At 37.4% G+C, this 20,439-nt stretch overlaps 1 protein-coding gene across 11 annotated transcripts in view; it reads left to right on the top strand.

Moving 5' to 3' along the window:
• Positions 1-20,236, top strand: part of LOC136843436 (neuronal calcium sensor 2) — a 988,260-nt gene extending 968,024 nt beyond the window's left edge. For all 11 annotated transcript variants that reach the window (XM_067111914.1, XM_067111913.1, XM_067111915.1 and 8 more), the window contains 2 exons: positions 4,387-4,515; positions 18,259-20,236. In XM_067111914.1, coding sequence (XP_066968015.1) covers positions 4,387-4,515; positions 18,259-18,441 — 312 coding nt within the window. In that variant the 3' untranslated portion in view covers positions 18,442-20,236. The remainder of the gene's footprint in view (positions 1-4,386; positions 4,516-18,258) is intronic.
• Positions 20,237-20,439: the final 203 nt, after the last annotated feature.

Below are 20,439 nucleotides of genomic sequence, written 5' to 3'. Positions count from 1 at the left end.
ATCAGTGCACCTCATGCGGTGCACTGTGGGCATTATTACTTGAGGTTCTTTACAGCGTCCCTTCGGCCCCTATCCCCAACCGCTTTCATTCCCTTTTACTGTGCCTCCGTTCATATTCTTTTTCTCGTTTACTGTACTTGCGTTCATATTCTTTTTCTTCTCTTTTACTGTACCTTCGTTCACATTCTCCCTTTTACTGTACCTCCGTTCACATTCTCTTTCTTCCATCTTACTTTCCACCCTCTCTTAACAATTGTTTTAACATTATTTTCGGCGCTGAATGACCTCATAGGTCCCATTGCATGGCCTTTGGCCTAGTATTTACATTCCAGTTCCAGCATCTGAGATTTAATGATAAATATTTTTAGTAAAAAAAAAAAGAACAAAGTATATTTGGTCTAGTCTTTATGACTTTTTCGCTTCCTGTACCTTTTTCGTAAACATGCAAAGAAAAAAAATTTTTTTTAGCCGTTAGCAAAAATCATTCGCTTTTAAACCAACGCCCCGTGGGATAAGCTTTGCGATGCCTTTCATCAGATTAAGAGAGAGGAAAAAAAAAACACCTTTTTCTTCATATATTTTATTCTAATCGGCTTATTTTTTGACGTCATTTCCGTTGGTTTTGTAGTTAAAAAAAGATATAGGGTCCTTGCTGCAATTTTTAATTTTTTTTTTTTTTTTTTTTTAGCAATTAAGACATTTCGCAAATGCTCGCTTGCTTGATTTTCCGCTTCGCTGATCGATCTTGTAACTGGTACGTAGTCTTGTTGTGTGTAACTGTCATCTGAGTGTGTTATTTCTCTCGTTATTGTCTCTTCATAACGTCTGTAGCACTGTCATTTTTATTTTTATTGTTCAGAGAATGAACCCTATTCATATGGAACAAGCCCACGGGCGCCACTGGCGTTGAATTCAAGCCTCCAAAGAATATGGTTAACCATATATATAGGCTATATATACATATACATACATATATATATATATATATATATATATATATATATATATATATATATATATATATATATATATATATATATATTATGTTTGTAATCTGTAAATGATTGCAATAGTCTCATTCATGCTGTTGAATTGTACGTGAGTGAGCCAAACCGGATTAAGGCCGCTCTGTGACAAGTCACGCTCTCTGCTGCTCCATTGATTTTTGACGTCAACCCTACGATAGACGACGTAGAATTAAAGACCACTCTGCCGATTATTTTCGTCAGCTTTGTTGAATTTCATGTCACTGCTCCGATATATGTCGAAGCTTCGACTTCCACTCTCTATTCAAATGTCATGCCGAGGTTGTGCCGTTCTTCGTGGTATGTTTAAACTTAAGCGGTAACTGCTGTAAAGCGGAGCTGTTTCGGAGTTGTTTCTTTTTTGAATATGCTATGCCAGCGCTGCTCTTGGTAGTATATTCAATCTTCTCGTAGGAACCACAAAAATTAAAAGGAAGCTCATGATTCTGGACCTGTATGTGAAGCCTGTCTTGCAGGATGCGCAAAGTTTTGGGGGGGATAAGATAGGTTAGGCCTATGACTGTTTCGTAGTTCCCTTGCAAGTCACATAAACTGCATGAATAGTAAACTCCAAAACTTCACTTTACACGAACAGCGAAGCAGACTTTGGGCCCTGTGTATATTCAGACTTCATTTCATTTAAAGACGTTTCGTGATTGCTGAAAGAAGAAAAAAAAACCATTGAAGTCGGAACGCTGCAATCTTTGTCAGGTGTCATGAATGAGTTTCTTGTTATTCCTTCTGCCAAGGTAATAGGATGGAAGAGGCGCATTTACTGATGTTTCCCGTCTGCAAGTCATCTTTAAAAGTTATTGAGGATTTCAATGAGTTTTTCGTGAGTTTTCTTGTACATAGGCTTAAGAGAAGTTGATTCGCTTTTTTGGCTAATCTTGGTTCGGATTATGCATCGTTTAGTATTGTGTATTTCCTAATTATGTATTCTTTTGAAGGATTTTATCTTAAGAAGCCGTGTTGCTTCTGACATCTTCATTTATCTACTTGATACAGTGATAAGTCAAATGATTTGGCATCCAATCACAAACAGGCGACATATTAAAATTTCTCCCATTTCAAGAGGCAAGTCTGGGTGTTCCATTTACTGTAAGTCTACGTCTTACTCACGAAATGGTTTGGAATGACATTTAAAAAAGAATGACCGTGGTGATATTACGTTGTAGGCTATATGTGACTCTCTCTCTCTCTCTCTCTCTCTCTCTCTCTCTCTCTCTCTCTCTCTCTCTGTCCTAAGTAAATCACGGGAGCTGGACCATTGCAGTCGTGTTCAAAATTTAATGTCCGCTTGTATTGGTTCGAGAGCTCCCTCGTTCCCTCTTGCGTCGTTTTTGATAGAAGTCTTATCTCCCAAGTTAGCCCTGAAAATTACCATAACACTCTGCATAGTTGTTGTTTTTTTTTCTAATTCCATAGACTTACCTTTAATGGAAAGTGGGTAGCTGAATATGCGTCTATTTTGCGTATCGTTGGCGTGACAGAGTTCCCTACCATATTGTACGATACTTGAATTGTTATTTCATACTTTAAGGTAACTCATTTTTTTTTTGGGGGGGGCCGGGCTTTTTGTACTTATCTGTGTTCAGTCTGTTGTGAAGACTCTCTCTCTCTCTCTCTCTCTCTCTCTCTCTCTCTCTCTCTCTCTCTCTCTCTCTCTCTCTCTCTCTCAGTAAAGAAATTCCTTGGAATTCTGACAGTTCCATGAAGCGAATGATTACATTAGATGCTGTCATTAATGAAGATGATTGTTCTCTCTCTCTCTCTCTCTCTCTCTCTCTCTCTCTCTCTCTCTCTCTCTCTCTCTCTCTCTCTCTCTCTCTCGTAGAATTCATCAGGATTATGCCCACCATTCGCATACGCAATCCCTAAGCGTGTGGTCCCTGATGTTAAAGGTGGGGACTGAGTGCCATCCTCCAACTTGTGCGGCACCGCACTGAAACGGTTTAGTGCCATCAGTGCCAGGTGTGCCCAGCGGGAAGCACTCTGGCACTGCCATTACCCAGTGCGAATATCTCGGAACAGGTGGCAATAAAAGACCGAGAATTAGCCTGTAAAAGTGGGAGTCCTTTTATAATAATTGTAGCGGTCGTGTTATTCGCGGCGTGACTATAATTTATCAAATCTTTGCACTAGTTAGAAAAGCTTACCCATATGAGTAGCTTACCCATATGAGTTGTTTATATATTGTGATGTTATGTACATAAGAACTGATGACTTGTAGGTTTCCTAACAGAGATTTTGCTTAGATATCCACGTGTAAAAATTAAGAAATATAATACTATGAAATGGACTTATTTCAACTCTGTCTGGATGTTGGTATATGTAATGCCTTCTGTTGATTAGAGACTGGCATGGGATCAGTTTAAAGCTAAAGACGCCTTCTTTGTTACTTGGAAAAGCTGTTCTTGTTGTTTTCTCTATTTGTAGGCTTTCGGGCCTCATTTTGACCCATTATTTCTTATACTGCACAGCTAAAAGATACCCAAACTATTCACTCGATCTTCCACTTTCCTTTGGAAGCTTGAATTTCAAGTCAGTGGTCCCTGTGGTGGCCTTGTTCCATACGAATAGGGCTCATCTTCTGAATAATAATAATAATAATAATAATAATAATAATAATAATAATAACATTAAATGTTTTACTGTAACTGGCACGGATGAATATGAGTGCATGAATTGCTGGTATACGAGTGTACGAGTGCATGCACTCACGATAGATATTATCATTAACGAAAGGGAGGGCTTTATTACGTTCTACTTTGCGAAAAGAGTGCTGCCTGCTCCCCCTCAGCCCAGTCTGTAGCGTGAATAACCGTGAGTCATGCAACATGCATAACCGGAATATCCCGTGACTTCATCTTTCCTCCGGGGGGAGGGGTGCCTTGGGTAACTGAGGAGGGAGGGGGTGGAATCAAGAGGCCCTTATTAAGTAGGGCACTCCCTTCTTAATATTTTTTCTATAGAAATGTTTCTAGAATTACTTTAGGTAGTTAAAGGAAGTAATAGATATTTTGGAGTTCTAGAAAGTAATCATGTAATTCTGATTGGAAATGCTTTAAGAATTGACAATCTCTCTCTCTCTCTCTCTCTCTCTCTCTCTCTCTCTCTCTCTCTCTCTCTCTCTCTCTCTCTCTGACTGACACACGCAGAATATTTCCATAGAAGTGTTTCTAGAATTCTTTTAGGCAGTTAAAGGAAGATATTTTGGAGTTCATGTAGAAAGTAATCGTGTAATTCTGGTTGGAAATACTTTAAGAATTGAGAATCACACACTCACAGAGCATTTCCCCAGCATGTATGTAATTCAGTTTGTGCTGACCCTTGACCTTTCCGTTCTTTCACCTTGCAGGAATTCCTTCTGGCCATCGACGTAACGAGTGCGGGCACGCCGGAGGAGAAGCTCAAGTGGGCATTCCGCATGTACGACGTCGACGGGAACGGCGTCATCGACGTCTCGGAGATGACGAAGATCGTCCAGGTACGTGAGAGAGAGAGAGAGAGAGAGAGAGAGAGAGAGAGAGAGAGAGAGAGAGAGAGAGAGCTTTTGCTACTTGTTTTTGGCGGGAGTGTCCTTATATATTCCCTTACATTGTCTTACACTTTGAATGTCGTACTCTTCTACCCTCTAACTTATACTTACCTTTTCCCCTTTCATTCCCCTTTACTGTGCCTCCGTTCATATTCGCTTTCTTCCAGCTTACTTTCCTCAAACCTCTCCTAACAGTTGTTTCATAGTGCAACTGCTTTGAGGTTTTCCTTCCTTCCGCTACACCTGTCAAACCTCCTTTACTCTCAGTTTCCCTCTCAGCGCTGAATGACCTCATAGGTCCCAGCGCTTGGCCTCTGGCCTAATTTCTATATTCTATTCTGTCCTTGACTTACCTTGTGTGTGGGTGTATTTGTCAGGTCTTCACATTCCCTTATTTCGCCTTGTACTGCGGCCAGTTCTTGTGGATCCCTTATATTTCTCCGTCTGCTGTGACTTTTACTTAACCCCTATGCGGGTTCCTTCGTGGAATCCTTATATTTTCTTGATTTGACTGATACTACTATAAAAAATTTGGCATAAGCTGTTGGGACCCTTATATTTCCTGTAAAAAATTGGCATACGCTGTTGGAACCCTTATATTTCCTATAAAAAATTTGGCATATGCTGTTGGCTGTTGGGACCCTTATATTTCCTATAAAAAAATTAGCCATACGGTGTTGGGACCCTTATATTTCCTATAAAAAATTTGGCATACGCTTTTGGGACCCTTATATTTCCTATAAAAAATTTGCCATACGGTGTTGGGATCCTTATATTTCCTATAAAAGATATGACATACGCTGTTGGGGCCCTTATATTTCCTATAAAAAATGTGACATACACTGTTGGGTTCCTTATATTTCCTATAAAAAAATATGTCATATGTTGTTGGGACCCTTATATTTCCTATAAAAAAAATATGGCATATGTTGTTGGGACCCTTATATTTCCTATAAAATATTTGGCATACGCTTTTGAGACCTTTATATTTACTATAAAAAAATATGACATACGCTGTTGGGACCCTTATATTTCCTATAAAAATTTGGCATACGCTTTTGAGACCTTTATATTTACTATAAAAAAATATGACATACGCTGTTGGGACCCTTATATTTCCTATAAAAACTTTGGCATACGCTTTTGAGACCTTTATATTTACTATAAAAAAAATATGACATACGCTGTTGGAACCCTTATATTTCCTATAAAAAATTTGGCATACGCTTTTGAGACCTTTATATTTACTATAAAAAAATATGACATACGCTGTTGGGACCCTTATATTTCCTATAAAAAATTTGGCATACGCTTTTGAGACCTTTATATTTACTATAAAAAAAATATGACATACGCTGTTGGGACCCTTATATTTCCTATAAAAAATTTGGCATACGCTTTTGAGACCTTTATATTTACTATAAAAAAATATGACATACGCTGTTGGGACCCTTATATTTCCTATAAAAATTTGGCATACGCTTTTGAGACCTTTATATTTACTATAAAAAAATATGACATACGCTGTTGGGACCCTTATATTTCCTATAAAAAAATTTGGCATACGCTTTTGAGACCTTTATATTTACTATAAAAAAAATATGACATACGCTGTTGGGACCCTTATATTTCCTATAAAAAATTTGGCATACGCTTTTGAGACCTTTATATTTACTATAAAAAAAATATGACATACGCTGTTGGGACCCTTATATTTCCTATAAAAAATTTGGCATACGCTTTTGAGACCTTTATATTTACTATAAAAAAAATATGACATACGCTGTTGGGACCCTTATATTTCCTATAAAAAAATTTGGCATACGCTTTTGAGACCTTTATATTTACTATAAAAAAAAATATGACATACGCTGTTGGGACCCTTATATTTCCTATAAAAAATTTGGCATACGCTTTTGAGGACCTTTATATTTACTATAAAAAAATATGACATACGCTGTTGGGACCCTTATATTTCCTATAAAAAATTTGGCATACGCTTTTGAGACCTTTATATTTACTATAAAAAAAATATGACATATAAAAAAATATGACTGTTGGGACCCTTATATTTCTTATAAAAATTTGGCATACGCTTTTTGAGACCTTTATATTTACTATAAAAAAAAATATGACATACGCTGTTGGGACCCTTATATTTCCTATAAAAATTTGGACTTTTTGAGACCTTTATATTTACTATAAAAAAATATGACATACGCTGTTGGGACCCTTATATTTCCTATAAAAAATTTGGCATACGCTTTTGAGACCTTTATATTTACTATAAAAAAATATGACATACGCTATTGGGACCCTTATATTTCCTATAAAAATTTGGCATACGCTTTTGAGACCTTTATATTTACTATAAAAAAATATGACATACGCTGTTGGGACCCTTATATTTCCTATAAAAAATTTGGCATACGCTTTTGAGACCTTTATATTTACTATAAAAAAATATGACATACGCTGTTGGGACCCTTATATTTCCTATAAAAAATTTGGCATACGCTTTTGAGACCTTTATATTTACTATAAAAAAATATGACATACGCTGTTGGGACCCTTATATTTCCTATAAAAAATTTGGCATACGCTTTTGAGACCTTTATATTTACTATAAAAAAATATGACATACGCTGTTGGGACCCTTATATTTCCTATAAAAAATTTGGCATACGCTTTTGAGACCTTTATATTTACTAAAAAAAAATATGACATACGCTGTTGGGACCCTTATATTTCCTATAAAAAATTTGGCATACGCTTTTGAGACCTTTATATTTACTATAAAAAAATATGACATACGCTGTTGGGACCCTTATATTTCCTATAAAAAATTTGGCATACGCTTTTGAGACCTTTATATTTACTATAAAAAAATATGACATACGCTGTTGGGACCCTTATATTTCCTATAAAAAATTTGGCATACGCTTTTGAGACCTTTATATTTACTATAAAAAAATATGACATACGCTGTTGGGACCCTTATATTTCCTATAAAAATTTGGCATACGCTTTTGAGACCTTTATATTTACTATAAAAAAAATATGACATACGCTGTTGGGACCCTTATATTTCCTATAAAAAATTTGGCATACGCTTTTGAGACCTTTATATTTACTATAAAAAAAATATGACATATGCTGTTGGGACCCTTATATTTCCTATAAAAAATTTGGCATACGCTTTTGAGACCTTTATATTTACTATAAAAAAATATGACATACGCTGTTGGGACCCTATATTTCCTATAAAAATTTGGCATACGCTTTTGAGACCTTTATATTTACTATAAAAAAATATGACATACGCTGTTGGGACCCTATATTTCCTATAAAAAATTTGGCATACGCTTTTGAGACCTTTATATTTACTATAAAAAAATATGACATACGCTGTTGGGACCCTTATATTTCCTATAAAAAATACGCTTTGGCATACGCTGTTGGGACCCTTTTATTTCCTATAAAAAAATATGACATACGCTGTTGGGACCCTTATATTTCCTATAAAAAATTTGGCATGCGCTTTTGGGACCCTTTTATTTCCTATAAAAAAATATGACATACGCTGTTGGGACCCTTATATTTCCTATAAAAAAATTTGGCATACGCTGTTGGGACTCTTATATTTCCTTTCTTTTAATTATAAGCGAGGATACCTTCTGTGTCTTTACTTTGACAGATATTATGAATCGTGTCAGTAAGGCCTTGTAGGACTCTTTCTTGCATTTCCTTATAGCAACTAATACTTTGCCCATTAAATTTGTATGTCTTTGAGACCCTTATATTTCCCCTCAGATATATATATATATATATATATATATATATATATATATATATATATATATATATATATATATATATATTATATATACACATATGATACAGAGTGCATGTACACGCAGTGTAGATGGGGGTGTTGGATAGTTTTGACACCATTTCCTTCACAAAATAACAAAGCTCATCCATTCTGATACGAAACAAAAGATAATAATAATAATAATAATAATAATAATAATAATAATAATAATAATAATAATAATAACGGCTCCGTATGTGAAAGGGTTCTCGAGATGCACAGTCGTGAATTGGCTGGCGAAAGCAGCGCGCTGGGGATTATTTTCGGGATTACGGGATGCAGTTCGGTCCGCAGATTGGGGATTGATCTGGAAAAAAAAGATGCTAGGATTAGACTGCCCCCTTCCCTCCTCCCTCCCTCCCTCCCTCCTTCCCCTCGGCCAAACGGCAGCCAGCCTTCAATATATCCTCCGAGGTTTTCTTCGTGTGTCGAGACCTAGACCTAAAGAGAGCCGGGAGAATCGTTTTGCTTCGGAGGAATGTGGGTCTAGGCTCCTCGACTGATTCGTTACTCTGACGTATGTTTGGTCTGTGGCTTTTGAATGTGGTGGACAGGGTGGACTAAAAGGCTTATACGAAGAAATTGATTGTGTGTGTGTGTGTGTGTGTGTGTGTGTGTCCCTGCATCCGTAGAGGAGGAATAGCGTTCGTTAAGCGAGCCCCAATTCTGGTTAGGTGGGGACGGTACGAAGAGAAGGTGTGGGTGTTGGTAGGTAGGTAGGTGGCCAGCAGTAGTAGTATTGATCACCATATGCAACAGGGGCACAAACACACACACGTAGAGAGAGAGAGAGAGAGAGACAGACAGACAGACAGACAGAGACAGAGAAAGAGAGAGAGTCAGTGAGAGAGATAGAGAGAGAGTCCAATACCTACTCGCTCCCTCGTCATATACCTTCCTCCTTTTATCCAGTGTATCCCCCTTTTATTTGTCCCTCATTATTCTCTCTTGTATTTGCATTCATTGCTTTACTTGGAATGGGAGAGATGGATGGAGGTGTTTGCCTTGAATCACGCCGTTTGATATCCTTGGCGTTTGCTGTGGTGTCTTGTATGTAGTCGAATTTTGCGATCCAACCGGTGTGTTATTTTTCCAGTGCTAGAGAATCGGTAAGACCAAGCGGTCCTGATTTACATTTGGAATAGAGTCCCCCCCCCCTTCTCTCTCTCTCTCTCTCTCTCTCTCTCTCTCTCTCTCTCTCTCTCTCTCTCTCTCTCTTTCGTCTGCTATAGTAGCTTGTCCACGTACTCTTCTCCTTCACTTCCTGTTTGGTTTTAGATTTTATCCTTTCGGGTAGGCTCTTAATCCTGTTCCACACGCATTTGGGAGTATGAAGGGTGCTTTGGGACATGAGTTGCAGATATTCGCGCTTTCTCTTGCAAATAGCGCCATCTCATTAATCTTCCAATGCCTTTCCTTACCCTTCAGTATATGTTTAGTGTTGTTGTGATTATGATGATTCAGAATGCGCACAGTTCATTAGGAAAGAGTGAAGAGTAAAGGAAAGGGAACGATTAAAGTACCAAAGAAACGATGGACGATTTGTGGGTCGTAATTTGATGGGAACTTTCACTTATTTCTCTTTGATTGCTCACATTTGTTTTATTGCTCAAAGTTACGAGGTTTTAATCGTTTCTTTGCCGTCCTAACGAAATATTTATGATGTACGGAGACTTTCAAACACCTCTTACTGCTCTCACCATTGCAGTAATTGTGGACTTTTATCGATTATGATCATGTGTAAAGAGATATGTAAACAGATGTTTTACTTGTTCAGCATCTTCTGCAATGAGTGTTTGTCATTTCCTGCATCGCCTTTTGCTAGGGTGCTTTCTTCTTTGGTTATTTCTTCTCGGGAATAATCAGTGGACGGTTAGGATCATGACTGAAGGTCCTGTGATGATGTAGTTTGCTTCTTGTTTCCAAAGAGGCCGTCAGACTTTTTTTCTTTTTTTTTCTTTTAGGCTGACAAGGATGGACTGATTGTGTTTTCGTCTTTTGACTCTTAATTCAGTCTTTTCAGTGATGTTGTTGATGTTGAAGTTCTTTGCCAAGTGTTTGCCAAGATCCCCATTCTCCACTTTTTTTTTTTTTTTTTTCGAAAACGTAAGTTCCTCCTGATGTTGGGCAACAACGATATTTTACCAAACCAAAGGAGGAGCACATTCGGTAAATGAAATAAATTTGCTGTAAGCATCAGCAACGTTCAGTAGGTGTAATTGACACTTGAGGATTCCAGCTGCTTGAGGACTGCAGATGGTGCTCTTTGGATAGCTTGTATTGCCTGTTTGTGAGGCCATGAAGTAACTTTGGTGCATTATCTCTTTGTACTGAACAGGTATCAGTGGTTGTTGATAGACGGAGTGTTCTTAAGTGATTTTTGTCGTGTTTTTTTTTTTTTTTTTTTCCTCGTGTTGTGTGGCTCGCTTGACATTCGTCGAATTTGGGGTCCACAAGCATTGCCGGAATACACAAGTGTATTGTTAATGTAGGTCTAAAACTGTCACACACATACACACACATTATATATATATATATATATATATATATATATATATATATATATATATATATATATATATATATATATATATATATATATATATAATTTTGTGTAAGATAATAAAAACGTATCGAAGAGAGAGAGAGAGTATCGAGAGAGAGAGAGAGAGAGAGAGAGAGAGAGAGAGAGAGAGAGAGAATTTACGGTAATCTGTGGTATGAAAAGGTATTCCTAAATGTGAACATCTCTGATAGCTCGGCACTTCCCCACTCTGCCCTCCTCCTCCTCCTCCTCCTCCTCCTCCTCCTCCTCCTCCTCCTCCTCCTCCTCCTCCTCCTCCTCCTCCTCCTCCTCCTCCTCCTCCTCCTCCTCTCCCCCATGCTTGTGTTCCCTCTTACGCCTCTTTTGGATTTTCTCCTCAAATATTTTCTTAGCGGACGATCATCCGGGTGTTTTAGATCTTACGGCCGCGTGAGTGGCTGGGAACGGTGGGAATTTGATCAAGTGCTCCAGCCTGGGTCAGGATTTCGGGGTATTAAAAGTAGTAGACCCGGGGGACTTGTGGGAGAGTTTTAGGGGTTGGGGGTGGGGGACTTGGAGAGTCGTTGTTTCTCTGCAACAAAGATTTTTTGTCGACATTTTTATTTCGTTCTTATTTTGTAATTTAGTGTATAACATCGAATGATTAACTTCATGACGGTCTTAAATTACACACACGCACACACACACACACACACACACACACACGCATATATAGTCTATACACACACACACACACAGAGAGAGAGAGAGAGAGAGAGAGAGAGAGAGAGAGAGAGAGAGAGAGAGAGAGAGAGAGAGAGAGAGAATGTTCGCATTTGGTAAAGCAAGAAAGGTAGAAAATATTATATAAAAGATTTGACAGAGAATAATAGTATCCTTGAAGGCCACAGTTAAAATGTGTGTGAAGCCTTTTGGTGAGTCAACAACCAGTCTTGAAGGCTATTTGTGTATGTTGAATGTGGAGGAAGCAAATAGTGTATACGAACTATTAGACTGCAGAGACTGAAGCAGCATCGATATTAAATACCACATTTCATGTTCTCTTTTGACATATGGCTCGTAGAAGATGGAAATATAGAAGACGGGAAAATGGAATCTTCCGATGATTGCCTAAAGCATAATTATACCGTCTTTAGGAAAAATGGCAAACCATTTTTATTACTTGGCTTTGTAATTTAAATGGTTGTTTCGCCTCAAAGAAATTCGCCAAGCGTTTGTGCAATAACTAGAGAGATTGAATATTTTTTCATCTTTCACATAGTTCATACCGTGTTATTTCGTGTTTTGGAAACCGATTTACGTGGTGGCTACGGTACTGATACTTTTGTACATTTCAAGAATTTGTTTCTCTGATGTTAGTCACTAAAACGGGAGATGTGAGAAAATCTTTGGGGGTAAAATCCGCACTTTTCACGTAGCGTCAAGTTTGCTCGTGTCATGCGTGAAAGGAGAATACTAATAGACCATAGATATTGGATGTTGAAGGTATTATCACAGGCTACGAAAAGTAAAAAAAGACAAATTTTTCATCTAAAGTAAAATAGCTCAAAATTTCTCTGCTTTTGATATAATCCCGATTATCATCATCATCTCATCTGGTCCTGGTCGTTTCGGCCGTAAGTCATTTAGGCGTAACATCCAAACTGGCAAACAGCCGAAATGGATGTATATAATACTTTGATTCCAGAGGGTCATCTCATCCAGCGCCGCGCGATGCCAAGGATCTGCGAGATTCTGCCACTGATTTCATTTTTCCTTTGTCGCCCGTAAATGTAACTCTTCCCCGGCCCCCTTTCTTACAGTGCTCATCGACTTAGGTCTAGGTCTTCCAACTCCTCTGGCACCCAGAGGACCCCAGGTGATACTGTCACGTGCTGTTCTTCCCGGGATTGTTAGAAGGACACGTCCAGTCCATCTCCGTCTCCCCTGCGTCATTTTCGTGTCTCCCAGGGGGCGTTCCATAATCTCCCTTGCTTGATCGTTTAATTTCCCATGATTCATGTCCATATAGCAGTGCAGATCGCACAAGACATTTGTAATACAGTTGAGAATTAGGCCCAAAGAGATAATGAAACTCAGATAATGGAATTTACAAGGTCTGATGAACATCGAATTGAAAGTGGCTCGAGAATTAACGAAACACTAGAAAGCCGCATGTTCAGTTCTTATACCAGGTAAATGAAGTGAAGGTCTTGTCAAGTAGACCGAATCCTGAAAGGCCTAGAATCCCTTATTCTCTGTGGGATTGTGAAACTTCTTAAAACTATAGATGGTTCACTTAAGGTAGATTCTTGGGCCCACGAAACGTTTGTTTGGCCGCCTCTGATTGGCTGGTACCGGGAGGTAGGCAGCTCGCTCACTGTTTCATTTACGTCTGTAGCTCAGAAAACTAGTAATATGTTTACATTTCTTCATTTATCTCACGTTATGCACAAGACAGGAAAGTTTTGGTCATACCGCAGACTCAGTATTAATTGTACAACTAAATCATGATTTCCTGAAATCAATAAGATAAAACACAAAGGAATTACAACGAGTAAAAGTGAAGAGAGAAGCATTTAATTCTTTATACTTGTTTTTACTTACCATCGGATTTTGCATCATTCATGCGATCAAGATATAATAAAACTTGTGTTTTCATATAATAAATTCACCCTGAATGCGCTGGTGCTTTCAGATTTTAGATGCGTGTGATATGTGAAGAGAAAATGAAGAATAAGTCTCTTTATGTTGCATCCGTTTGGCGGTAGTGCCGAGAGACGATGATCTGCAAACAGCAAGAGCCTTTAGGCGCCGTTAACAGTTGCCAATTAGTGATAATGAGAAGTTTGCAGTTTCGACAGTATTTACCATACTATGTCATTACATTTTCTGTAAATAAATGCATAGAGTTCCCATTAGGACTGTCGAACTTTTTCACTCCAATGTCATATATATCCGTATGTCTCGACATATCTGATAAGAAAAATTAATAATCAGATGGATGCATCTGGATGTGTTGGCTTCAGTTTAGTCTAGGTGAGAAATTTGCATACTGTAGGCTACATGATAAACAACAGGCCTACATAATTATCAAATGTAATGACATAACAGTATGGTAAATACTGTCGGAACTGCAAACTTCTCATATCACTAACTGGCTATTGTCAACGGCGCCAAGCCCTTGCTGTTTGCAGATCACCGTCTCTCGGTACTACTGCCAAACTAAGTCAAGAACGGGTGCATCATAAGACTTATTGTTCATTTTCTCCTCACATATCACACGCATCTAAAATCTGAAAGCACCAGCGCATTCAGGGTGAATTTATTGTATGGAAACACTAGTTTTTTTTTTATCTTGATCGCATGAATGATGCAAAATCCGATGATAAGTAAAAACAGGTATAAAGAGTTAAATGCTTCTCTCTTTACATTTGCTCGTAATTCCTTTGTGTTTTATCTTATTGATTTCAGGAAATCATGATTTAGTTGTACAATTAATATTGAATCCTATGGTATGACCAAAACTTTCCTATCTTGTGCATAACGTGAGATAAGTGAAGAAATATAAACATATTGCTAGTTTTCTGAGCTACAGGCATAAAATGAGACAGTGAGCCAGCTGTCTACCTCCCGGTACCAGCCAATCACAGGCCGCCAAACAAACGTTTCGTAGGCCCAAGAATCTACCCTAAGTGAACCAGCTATATTAGCGTTCAAGTTTGTGCATCACACCAGAGCACGCCTCAGACTAATATTGATAAAAAAAGGTTTAAGCGTAACTATCTTAAAGCATATGTGACAGCAATGATATAACATAGGAATGAGCATTATACATATGTTGTATATGAAATTATGCCAAGATATCAAACATTAATAAGAAAAATCTAAGTAAGTGTTAAAATACCATCAGACTCGAACGTTGACTTTGAGTAGATGTCGGAAATGTTCCGTTGAATCCGGAAATAAACCTGTTCTCTTTACGATATCGAAAGAAGCAGTGGTTTTATTGGTCTCCCTGATGTTTATTTCATATATGTTTCCACATTCTTGATCGAATAAGCCCCGCCACACACTTCCACTATACTAAAAAGAAGAGTTGAGTCGGAGTAAGGAAGTACTTGGTCGAAGTAAGAAAACCAATATTGCTTGGAAAAGCAATATCAGTACCGAGGGCAAAAGTTTACAAGAACATGCCTGCGCATATTGAGACGTTCCGCCGTAAACCAACTTTTCATCAACTGATGGAGAAAATTTCCTTTTTTGTGTATCTCGTTTACCAGATTTGGGAAGATGTTAGCTACAGGTTTTATGTGATCGGTCAAGTTATCCCGGGAGGTTTTGAGGTACTTTTCTGTCATTTTTTGCTCCCTAAGATTCCACAGGAAATAATTGTTTAGGTGTTATTTCTTTCCTTCGTAAAGTGACCGATGTAAAATGTTTCATCTTTAGGGTGAAACTTAACTCTTAATTATATGTAATATCTTGCTTTTTTCACTGACTGAAATTAAGAAACTATATTGAGTATGAGAGCAAGAAATGTTTGCATCAAATACAATACCAAGTGTTGTCAAATACTACACTGAGAATCGTCTAATATAGATTTGCATATGCAAAACCAATTGTGGAGCGAGAGTAAAAATTGTCTGTATACAGAACTATCCCATTTTCAATACAAATTAATCATATTACTAGTGAGGATTAAAAATGACAGAGGTCCCAGAATACTACCCTGTGGAATACCAGGCAGAATAAGTCTATGATCAACACAACGGCCATGACTTTGAGGAAACTCATCACCCAGAATGGCTCATGGAACAGAGGTTCTGGCTTAGCCAAAGGTTTAGGAATATAGTTAAACGATCCTCTCAGTGTACTGAAACAAAATTTGGCAACAAACCTACATAATTACTACACATAGTTCATAGATGCCCCCTTCAATTATGCAGAACAAAATTGAAAGGAAGGTATTCCAGATTACCCCAACTGCCAACGTATGCATAGGACATTATTATTATTATATTATTATTATTATTATTATTATTATTATTATTATCGTTATTAATATTATTATTATTATTCAAAATGTGCAAACATTCAATTGCACTAAGTTTAGGTTAGGTTAGGTTAGCTCACTAAGGAACCCACCTTGGTTTTCCTTACCTCTTTGAGTCCTTGAGTCACCCTAACCTGATTCATAAGGTCTGCCGCAAGTTTCAGTAACAGTCACATGCTCTCAGTGTGATGGCAGTGTACGTGCATTGACCACCCATCCAAGTATGACCAAACTCAATGTTACTTACTATCATATTTTTGTGAAAAGAAGAAAATTTTTCTCTCACTGACTGACAATTCATATATGAAAACCACCTTGAATATTAGTAGCTCAGGTAGCCAGCCATTGCCATTCAGTTTCTTACACACTAGACATAGTGTGTCATACTTTGGTCCAAAAATGATGAAAAAGGGGCCAGCTTGTACCTGCATGATGAACTGGAGTGTGATGATTCTAATAGCTGGCATTAGTCAGAAATAAGGCAGTTATTGTAATGTACAGTTGTATGATTGTATACATGGTCATATTTGTATGGAGTATTAAGTACTTAAAGTGCAGCTAGCTGGTTATCATTGTTACCTTTGCCTGGGGAGGTTATATTAACACTCATGACCGTGTTTGTATGTGTTTTGGTTGTTAGGATGTGTTTTTAATAGCGTATGATGTGCATGGAGTAAAACATTCAGTAGGAGATGCCTTCCACCTTTTGATGAACATTGATGAATATTTGACTGTTTGTTGCCATAAAGGCCATCTTGTTTTCAACTGAAGATGAAGCCCAGCCTAGCAAGACCTCACTGTAGGCTCAGTGATTATATTTAATGGTACTTACTCCAACCAGAAAAGTCTGATGGGGGTATATCTCTCAAAAAAATGAGTTCTTGGAGATCCCTTCAATTAACTGGTTTTAGTAAATGATCGTCTGTGGCCATGAAGGTTGGTGTTGGCAGATACAAACTCATCAGATTCCTCCATTTATGGCTGCTGTTGATGGCAGTGTATCATGGCCTGTACTCAGACTCAGTAGGCCAGGTTTAATTTGCTGAGATTGGGGCCAGTCCCGAGAGGGAAGTGTTGGGATAGTGAACCTCACCTCCTGAGTGATGAAAAGTCAAGTTTAATGATTTGGACAATGCAGTGGAATGTTGAATTTCATTAATCAGGAATGTAAAGGTCTTTGATGTCCTCATAAAAGGTTTTGTTAGATGTAAAATTGTAATCCATTAGTAATCTCCAGCATTGGTGAATTAAGAATTTTCATAAGACACAAAACTTATTTTTGCTGTTAATTGTTTAGGTAAACGAAGCTGATATGCGGTTTGGCCCCCCGAACCCAAAGCATGAATTACTCATGCAGTTATTTTACCAGTATGTGGGTTGACCAAATGACTGGGATGCGAATGACTGGGATGGTACAAGGCAGATTTTCATATTATTGCTGTATTATTAATTTGGGCCTTATGAATATTCACTTGTGGATACTGACTGCTGGGGGTCTCTCTCTCTCTCTCTCTCTCTCTCTCTCTCTCTCTCTCTCTCTCTCTCTCTCTCTCTCTCTCTCTCTCTCTCTCTCTCTCTCTAACACACACACAGACTTAGTCTTCCTTGCCTAGAATCCATCCTCTCTTGACCTACCAATCTCTCATCTTGACCCACTTCTCCTCATCCATCTTTCTTAGTAACACCCTTGAATATGTTTTTTTCCTTTCATTCCTTCGCCTGTCGTGGAAGGAAGGACATAAGATTGTTGATTTGCAAAAGTTTGGTGATTTGTGGCTCTTATTTTTTATCCAATGTTCTTGTCACCATAATTGATTTTAACTTAAGTGGTATCAGTGAATTAGGTTTAGTTGGCATCAACCTTTAAAATCCATGTCAACAATTTTTAACCAACATTCTGACATCATAAGGATTAATTTATGGAAAAGAGCTGAGTTTTTTAGACAAACTGGCTGGTTTGAAGTGAAGCCTTGCTGAGTGTATTCACCTGATTAGTAATCCAGTTATTAATCTTTAATATACCAAAATTTATACTTATCGTTTCTTTAAATGTGAAAGCATTCATCAGGAACATGCCTAAAAGTTCTCTTACAAAGGAAACATCAACAAATAAAAATGTACATATATGAAAATCAGAAAAAAAAAAAAAGAAAAATGAACAAATGATTGTTATAAGGACCAAACAGTTCAAGCCTCTTCAATTTGGTTGTCTTGTTTCATATTTGTTCTCTTTTTCAGGCTATCTACGACATGCTCGGCACCAACTCTGCCAACCGCCCAGCAGATAGCGCCGAAGAGAGAGCCAAAGCCATCTTCTCCAAGATGGACGAAAATAATGACGGCAATTTAACTCAAGAGGAATTCTTAAAGGGTTGCTTGCAAGATGAAGAGTTGTCTAAGATGCTCACACCTGGAGCCTAATGTATTTAAAATTTCAATTGCAAATATACAATGTATTAGCTCTCTTTTAATGTAGATCATCTTTCTAGCTACTGTAACAGCAGCTATCTAGGGAACACAGGATTAAAACCTTCATCACAAAACATGAACCATTACCATAGTGACATTAGGAAGCTTAGAAACCTTTAAAACATCATGTGAGAAGCATATTAAGAGTGATGGCAACTGGTTTAGTATCTTATGGTTTTGAGGGGGACATTCCATTGCTTACTTGTAAGGATGATAACAGGAAGGGAATAAAGTTTGTGAACTGTATAGGGGTTAGGAGCTTCAGTAGAAATAAAATTTCTTGGAAGGTCATGGTTGTTTATGCTCGGTGAGAATTAAATTTGAAGAGCCACAGTGAGTACAGCATGGGTTGTCATAAATATTGTATGTACTGTACTTGAATATTTCCATGCATTTTGGTATCAGGGCAACGTCATTTGTATGTTCTCTTATCATAAGGTCATGTAGGCAGTTTTCATAGGTAGGCAAAGCTTGATTTGAATCTTTATGATTGTTAGAAGAAAAAAAAGTCCTGTTTTTTCATATCCATGTTCAAGTGGTTTCATTGCATATATAACATTGCAGATAATAGTCTTTATCAGAGATGCAGTTTCGTTTCAAGTGGTTAAGAAAATAATATTCTTGATTGTGTACTTTTGTCAGTGATCGTAGATTAGATATTCTGTAAACTCCTTCCTTAATGTTAGTTGTGAGGATTCACTGACTGCACACATATGAGTTGTATTTAACCCTTTTTGTCTGGTGTACAGGAAGAGTAATGTTATTCATAGAGAAAATAATCATAAGATCAATAGTTGTAACAAGCTTGGCATAAAAGATGTTCTATTTACACCTCAGAATCTGATGTTTGTTGTAAATTTACTCCCTCTGAAGAGAACCAAAACCATGCGAAAGATTTTATATCAACGACTATATATGGCTCTGTCACAGCTTTTGATCCAGACACTAAACACCTTCAGTATCGTACTAAGAAATGATCACACACCATTTTATAAACTTGTACAACGATCCAACATATTGATTGTTATTTGATATTATTTATGACATTTTGTCTCAAAATATTTTTTAAGTCTTCTGTACAGTATACTTTTGAATGTTTATCTTCTGTTGCTTTTGCATGTGATGAGGTTAGCAACTAAAGACCACTCCTTTCCCCCTTGAAGATTTCAGAAAGTGGCAAGGCTCGTTTTCCCCTTGTTTGCTGATGGAAAATAGGTCTTTCCTAGGAATTGTCCACATAAAAGGCAGGCACTTTGTTGTTGATCTTGTCATTCATTAATGTTAAAAGTCACAAGTAACTCTAGCACAAACTCATCTTTTTCCTCCAGTTGCTAATGAGAGCCAGCAAGAACTGACCTTGTATATAATATATAATGTAGCTATAGCTAATCATCATAGTTTTTCAAGTTCTACATGTTATACATTAATCATTTTGGGTAGTGGTGAAAGAGAAGCCTTTCATAAGATTTTATAGTAGTGTTGAGATCTTTAGATACAACCTTCAAGGGGTACCTCGCTTGTCATAGAAGATGCAGTATGCAAGGCAGGCTATGTTTGCAATGCTCTGGTTATATTTCTTTCTTTTATTTTGGATTTGTGTAGATGTAACCTTGAAGACAGTGTGCATGTGCAGTTTATTTACATGCATTCATACATACAAGTTATATTACATATATATAAAATGACCATACATAAATACACACATATAACACATATTGGATAGGTACATATAGTCTTGTTGATGAAAGAATTGATAAATTTTAGTATGTGTAATTATAAAACACAGTATGCATACATATGTGAGTGTATGTATATATATACAGTATATATATAAGTAGTTAGTTATTAACATTGGTAGCTGAGTAGATAAATAGGTAGATAAGGTAACACTAAAAGATCAGTTGGGTAATCTCAGTATATATATATATGTGTGTGTGTGTGTATGTATGT

The sequence above is a fragment of the Macrobrachium rosenbergii genome, chromosome 11 (genome assembly GCF_040412425.1).
Source record: "Macrobrachium rosenbergii isolate ZJJX-2024 chromosome 11, ASM4041242v1, whole genome shotgun sequence".
NCBI lineage: Eukaryota > Metazoa > Arthropoda > Malacostraca > Decapoda > Palaemonidae > Macrobrachium > Macrobrachium rosenbergii.
Note: the sequence above shows the minus strand (reverse complement) of the source record. Positions and strands in the feature narration are given on the sequence as shown.